The sequence below is a fragment of the Platichthys flesus genome, chromosome 16, assembly GCF_949316205.1.
Source record: "Platichthys flesus chromosome 16, fPlaFle2.1, whole genome shotgun sequence".
Lineage (NCBI taxonomy): Eukaryota > Metazoa > Chordata > Actinopteri > Pleuronectiformes > Pleuronectidae > Platichthys > Platichthys flesus.
Window position 1 is genome coordinate 673,253 of NC_084960.1, and position 7,794 is coordinate 681,046.

Here is a 7,794-nt window from a genome sequence, read left to right on the forward strand (position 1 = left end):
GTGTTCCCCCGTCCACCCGCACCAAAGCCCGTCCAGAAAACACCACATTTAACATCCACCCGCACCAAACCCCGTCCAGAAAACACCACATTTAACATCCACCTGCACCAAACCCCGTCCACAAAACACCACATTTAACATCCACCTGCAACAAACCCCGTCCACAAAACACCACATTTAACATCCACCTGCACCAAACCCCACATTTAACATCCACCGCACCAAACCCTGTCCGGAAAACACCACATTTAACATCCACCTGCACCAAACCCCGTCCAGAAAACACCACATTTAACATCCAGCTGCACCAAACCCCGTCCAGAAAACACCACATTTAACATCCAGCTGCACCAAACCCCGTCCACAAAACACCACATTTAACATCCACCCGCACCAAACCCCGTCCACAAAACACCACATTTAACATCCACCCGCACCAAACCCCGTCCACAAAACACCACATTTAACCTCCACCCGCACCAAACCCCGTCCACAAAACACCACATTTAACCTCCCCCGCACCAAACCCCACATTTAACCTCCACCCGCACCAAACCCCGTCAGGAAAACCCCACATTTAACCTCCACCCGCACCAAACCCCACATTTAACCTCCACCCGCACCAAAACCTGTCCACAAAACCCCACATTTAACCTCCACCCGCACCAAACCCCATCCACAAAACCCCACATTTAACATCCACCTGCACCAAACCCCGTCCAGAAAACACCACATTAACATCCACCCGCACCAAACCCCGTCCACAAAACACCACATTTAACATCCACCTGCACCAAACCCCGTCCAGAAAACACCACATTTAACATCCACCCGCACCAAACCCCGTCCACAAAACACCACATTTAACATCCACCCGCACCAAACCCCGTCCAGAAAACACCACATTTAACATCCACCCGCACCAAACCCCGTCCACAAAACACCACATTTAACATCCACCCGCACCAAACCCTGTCCAGAAAACACCACATTTAACATCCACCCGCACCAAACCCCGTCCAGAAAACACCACATTTAACATCCACCCGCACCAAACCCCGTCCAGAAAACACCACATTTAACATCCACCTGCACCAAACCCCGTCCAGAAAACACCACATTTAACCTCCACCCGCACCAAACCCCATCCACAAAACCCCACATTTAACCTCCGACCGCTCCAAACCCCACATTTAACATCCACCCGCACCAAACCCTGTCCGGAAAACACCACATTTAACATCCACCTGCACCAAACCCCTCCCAGAAAACACCACATTTAACATCCACCCGCACCAAACCCCGTCCAGAAAACACCACATTTAACATCCACCCGCACCAAACCCCGTCCAGAAAACACCACATTTAACATCCACCTGCACCAAACCCCTCCCAGAAAACACCACATTTAACATCCACCTGCACCAAACCCCTCCCAGAAAACACCACATTTAACATCCACCCGCACCAAACCCCGTCCAGAAAACACCACATTTAACATCCACCTGCACCAAACCCCGTCCACAAAACCCCACATTTAACCTCCACCCGCACCAAACCCCATCCACAAAACCCCACATTTAACCTCCACCCGCTCCAAACCCCACATTTAACATCCACCCGCACCAAACCCTGTCCGGAAAACACCACATTTAACATCCACCCGCACCAAACCCCGTCCAGAAAACACCACATTTAACATCCACCCGCACCAAACGCTGTCCGGAAAACACCACATTTAACATCCAATCAGATTCACCGATCACGTGTCCAGGACAACAAGCAGTTATTTCTCGGTAAAGAAACTTTTACAAGTAAACAAAACAAAGAGCTGATTTTCATTGTCTTTATTTTGTAGCTGCTTTTACAGTGAATTGAAACCACCTGCACTTCAAACTAAATATACATCAAATATAGTCTTACTACAATTAAATTATTTTAACTATAACATATCATAGGCTTTGAAGTTCATGTAAAGTTGTATCTTAGAATAACACATATTAGTTTCATCAAAAACAAGAGGCAAATATTTAGAACCCAACACATTGAGGATTGGAACACATCAGCAGCACAAAGTTAAAACACACACTGACACTTGGTAAGAGGTGAAACGTATGACCTGCATTACTCTGAGTCTAAATCCACTGGAAAGAGAAAACACTCCTCCTACCACAAGGGAAGAACATTAGAAATAACAAAGCACGACGTGATCGCAATGCAACAATCATCAGTGAATCTCCATCGATCGAGCACCAGAGGAATTTAAAGAGCTCTCAGTTTGGTTTGATGTCCGAGGGAGAGAGACAGCGTCAGGATTTTGGTCGAAATTACAGAAAATTAAGAATAAAAGTGAAACAAACAGGGACAAAACGTTCTTATTGACAGGACTCGACGGTTGTTTAAGGGCCAGTTTGTAACTTATGGTCTGGATCCAGGTGAGAAGATGTTTTAGGACCAGGTCCCAGGTCTGTTAAAGTGCGGTTTCAGGGCCTTCAGGTTACCTCCGGTGTTTATTCACCGTTCAATGAGAGATTCTGGAAAAAAACTACGAGGAGTATAACGTGCGTTGATTAAAGAGTAAGTCTCAGACACAAATACTTTAACATCGAACACTGATATTGTTCGGTTCTCATAGTTTCTGTAGGTGGACTGATGGATTCAATCCTCCAGTGAGAACTTTCTCACTTCATATTCAAGGTTTAACACGTAAGAGCGTTTTGAACGGATCTGTAAAACATGAACGATGCATTCAGAATATGAAAGCAGATTAGAAAGTAGTAAATGTCTGAAAATGAATCTGAGTGAATCTGAGTGAGCTGCAGCACAATGAACCATGTGAGGCCACGCTAACACGTTAATCTGAGCAGGAAACACTGACAGGCTCCGCCCACACTGACATGTTTTAGTTTTAACACTAAATCAGTGTCTGTTTCAGTAATACTCCCCCCCCCCCCCACACACACACACACACCTGAAATCAGACTGGTCATGTGATGTAAATAGGAAGTAGATTGTCTCCTCTGCAGCTGGTGACTTGATGAAGAGTCAGAGCAGTGAAGACGAGGTGGAACTGTAACTGACAGGAAGTGTTCATCACTGGTGGTCGAGTCATGTGACTGATGGGAACCAATCAGGAAGAGAACGTCTGTGTCATCGTTTACCAAAGTCTCTAAAACACAAGCCCAGAGTTTTCAAACTAAATCCACCAGCTCACCAGTTCAAACTAAATCCACCAGCTCACCAGTTCAAACTAAATCCACCAGTTCACCAGTTCAAACTAAATCCACCAGTTCACCAGTTCAAACTAAATCCACCAGTTCACCAGTTCAAACCAGACTCTGGTTCAGAGGCCGGAGAACTGCGCCGGCCGTAACCATAGCAACAAAGATGCGTTTTAATTTGAGGAAACTCATGATTGTGGGCGGAGCCTGATTCTGTTTTTTCTGTACAGAGTCAATAATCAAATAAAAGGCGTCGGCCTCTCTCCTGCCTGGATCTGGAATTTCTCATGTTGTAATATTTGGTCATGAAGATTCAATCTGTCTGATAAACTCAAGTGTTTCACATCAACAGTGCACGAGTCTCCTGTTCCCCTTTCAATTCATAACAATAACAGTAATACATTAAAGGTGGTGGTGTCTTGGTGCTGGGCTCTCGCTCACTGCTGCTTCCTGCTCTCCTCTCGCTCCGCGGCGTCCAGGGCGGCCATGTTCTGTGAGGCGGTGACGAGGTGCACGAGGCTGATGCCGGACTTCAGCAGGCAGATGGTCCCACACAGGCCCTGAAGCCAGTAGACCCACGCTGCCACAGAGAACACACAGTCACACTCAGCAGACACTGTAATTATCAACCGTCTTATTCTGTGTAAAGAGATTTGATTAATAACCGATCCACCGGGGGGGGGGGCCTGAAGGTCAGAGTCTACTGGAATCTTCCAACGTGGCAGAGAGCCCATGTTTCTGTAAGTGAATCTATAATCCTGTCTGTACGTGGTCCTCAGAGCAGGTGGACGTGAGGAAGAGGAAGATCTTACCAGCAGGTTCTGAGACGTGATGAAGGATGTAGAGCAGGCAGAAGAAGAGCTCGTTCCCGAGGCACATCACGAACAGCACGGGCTGCAGGAGACACAAACCTGTCAGTGAGTAGAACTACAGACCAGCTGCAGGTTCCTGTGTGAGCCACATGGATCTGACCTTGGAGGTGTAGTAGAGCCGCAGGAGGGCGTTCCCTGACAGGTCGATGCTCTTGTGGCTGGTGGATCCTTTTATCGTCGAGCTGAGGAAGAGGAAACGGTCACGACAGAACGTGATGAAGAGGCAGCAGAGGGGACTTCAGCCGGTTTCCTTCAGAGAAACTTTGATGTGGGATACGATGAGGCTGCTGCGGTTTCATCGAGCGCAGGTTTCTACCACAAGAGTTAACTAACGTAGAGCTCGCTCCTCCACCCACTGTCTTATATTCTTAAATTCACTAGATCAGGAATTTTATTTAATACAAAACGTTTGAATCAAGATCCATGAATAATTTTCTAGGAAATCAATAAAAATGATGAAGAACATACGATCATGTTGAAGAGAGTTCTTCCCTGAAGCACATTCCTCCACCAGGTCGACTGGTAATATGAACAGGAGACTGATGTGGCAGACTAACTAACTAACTAACTAACTAACTAACCAACCCACAGATGAAACACAGCCTCCTGAGCGGTGAGGACGAACCTGTGCAGGTGCAGCCAGTGGCTGGCGATGTCCAGACACATGCTGAGCTGGAACAGGAAGGTGTAGGACGGGTAGAGCAGGGACAGGTTGACCAGCAGACACATGGTGGCACAGCGGTCCGTCAACATGTCCAACATGGCTCCAAACTTTGTGGCTGAAAATGTATTTTTTATCAAACTATAATTTTGTAGAAAACTAAACAAAATAACTTGAGAATCTTGAAGTGTTTTGTGTTTTCATGTCTCTCACACACAGACACACACACAGACACACACACAGACACACTTACACTGATTCAGAGCCCGAGCAGCGTGGCCATCGAAGGCATCGAGCAGAGCACTGAGCAGGTAACAGGAGACAGCTGGCCACGGACTGATGGGCATCAGGTAGAAGGACAGGAGAGCCAGCACCACACGGGCATAACCTGCAGGGACCAGGAGACAACACAGGGGACAACACAGGAGACCACACAGGAGAAAGCACAGGGGACAACACAGGGGACAGCACAGGGGACAACACAAGAGACAGCACAAGAGACAACACAGGGGACAACACAAAAGTCAACACAAGAGACAGCACAGGGGACAACACAGGAGAAAGCACAGGGGACAACACAAGAGACAACCCAGGAGAAAGCACAGGAGACAGCACAGGAGACAACACAAGAGACAGCACAGGAGACAACACAGGGGACAACACAAGAGTCAACACAAGAGACAGCACAGGAGACAACACAGGGGACAACACAGGAGACAGCACAGGAGACAGCACAGGGGACAAAACAAGAGACAACACAGGAGAAAGCACAGGAGACAACACAGGAGACAACACAGGAGACAGCACAGGGGACAACACAGGGCACCACGCAGGAGACAACACAGGAGACAGCACAGGGGACAACACAAGAGACAACACAGGGGACAACACAAAAGTCAACACAAGAGACAGCACAGGGGACAACACAGGAGAAAGCACAGGGGACAACACAAGAGACAACCCAGGAGACAGCACAGGAGACAGCACAGGAGACAACACAGGGGACAACACAAGAGTCAACACAAGAGACAGCACAGGAGACAACACAGGGGACAACACAAGAGTCAACACAAGAGACAGCACAGGAGACAACACAGGAGACAACACAGGAGACAGCACAGGGGACAACACAAGAGACAACACAGGAGAAAGCACAGGAGACAACACAGGAGACAACACAGGAGACAGCACAGGGGACAACACAGGGCACCACGCAGGAGACAACACAGGAGTCAACACAAGAGACAGCACAGGAGACAACACAGGAGACAACACAGGAGACAGCACAGGGGACAACACAAGAGACAACACAGGAGAAAGCACAGGAGACAACACAGGAGACAACACAGGAGACAGCACAGGGGACAACACAGGGCACCACGCAGGAGACAACACAGGAGACAACGCAGGAGACAGCACAGGGGACAACACAGGAGACAACACAAGAGACAACACAGGAGACAACACAGGAGACAACACAGGAGACAGCACAGGAGACAACACAGGAGACAACACAGGAGACAGCACAGGGGACAACACAAGAGACAACACAGGAGAAAGCACAGGGGACAACGCAGGAGACAACACAGGAGACAACACAGGAGACAGCACAGGGGACAGCACAGGAGACAACACAGGAGAAAGCACAGGAGACAGCACAGGAGACAGCACAGGAGACAACACAAGAGACAACACAAGAGACAGCACAAGAGACAGCACAGGGGACAACACAGGGGACAACACAGGGGACAACACAGGGGACAACACAAGAGACAGCACAGGAGACAGCACAGGGGACAACACAAGAGACAGCACAGGAGACAGCACAAGAGACAACACAGGAGACAGCACAGGGGACAACACAAGAGACAGCACAGGAGACAACACAAGAGACAACACAGGAGACAGCACAGGGGACAACACAGGAGACAGCACAGGGGACAACACAGGAGACAACACAGGAGACAACACAGGAGACAGCACAGGAGACAGGAAGTTAGAAAACAAGTCTCACATTCAACTTCTTCGTCTACAGAATTAAAGCAATGATCTGATTTGTGTCTTAAGAGTTTAAAACTTTTTATTAAAAGAAACTGAACTCGTTTCCATGACGTCATTTACCGACAGTCTGTTTACTGTGACGTCACTGTAACTCAAGTGTTTGGTTTCGTTTCGATTCTTTTATTAAACGTTTCCAATGATTGACAATAAAAGAAATAAACACAATGACGTGAATCGAACGTCACTTGTTCATTTCATTATCTATCCTTCGTAGTTTAACCAGATTTAAAGACACAGTGGCTCCTCCTCCATGTTGGACTCTTCCGTCACATCGGCCGTGCGATGCTAAGCTAAGCTAACAAGGCGTCAAACTCACCGATTAAATTGGGGACGAAGAGGAAGATATTGTCCTGCGTCATGTCTGCGGCTCCGGATGTTGGGACTCGACCCTCGGAGTGTTCGAACTCGTGACCCGCCTGGACTCACTGGTTTCTGGGAGAAACCGAGAAAACGTCCCCTGGTTCTGTGTCAATGACAACTTCCGTCTGTCGAGCCGCGGACACTAGAGCACGACTTCCGGTCCATGTTTCCACAATAATTCATTTATTTGTTTTTGCTGTTTTCTTATTTAAGTCATTAACTTCTTATCAAATAAGAAATCAAAAAATATATAATTAAATATGCGTTAGTGAATGTGTTCATTAATAAATGATTAAATTAAATAACTATTCCATTTATCAATAAGTTTAAAATTATTAATATTTATAATCGACTGTTAATAAATTCCAATAAATAGTAATTATGATAACTTTATTATTAGTGTTTTTTTTGTTTGAGTCTAAATCCCAAAGATGATGCGTTCACTGTCACAGGAAAGTGTGGGTGTCTAATCAGCTAAACTCTGTGCTTTATTTTAACCGGGCTTGTTTCCCGTTTCCTCAGCAGCTTGATGACAGACAGGACGTGACGTAGGCCCAAATCCCCTTTATTACGACCCTTTACTTATGTATTTGATAACGTAAGGAAACTGTAATCTTTT

At 47.1% G+C, this 7,794-nt stretch overlaps 1 protein-coding gene and 1 long non-coding RNA gene across 2 annotated transcripts; one reads left to right on the top strand and one right to left on the bottom strand.

Annotated features, from left to right (window-relative positions):
* Window positions 1-1,832: 1,832 nt before the first annotated feature.
* Window positions 1,833-7,307, bottom strand: cdipt (CDP-diacylglycerol--inositol 3-phosphatidyltransferase (phosphatidylinositol synthase)). Its single transcript, XM_062408257.1, has 6 exons — window positions 7,132-7,307; window positions 5,008-5,142; window positions 4,719-4,872; window positions 4,194-4,275; window positions 4,034-4,115; window positions 1,833-3,801 (listed from the first exon to the last, which is right to left on the bottom strand). Exons 1-6 carry the CDS (start codon window positions 7,172-7,174, stop codon window positions 3,659-3,661), a joined length of 639 nt encoding a protein of 212 aa, XP_062264241.1. The 5' UTR covers window positions 7,175-7,307; the 3' UTR covers window positions 1,833-3,658.
* Window positions 3,703-4,459, top strand: LOC133971066 (uncharacterized). Its single transcript, XR_009924351.1, has 2 exons — window positions 3,703-3,839; window positions 4,001-4,459. It is a non-coding gene; the product is annotated as an uncharacterized LOC133971066 (long non-coding RNA).
* Window positions 7,308-7,794: the final 487 nt, after the last annotated feature.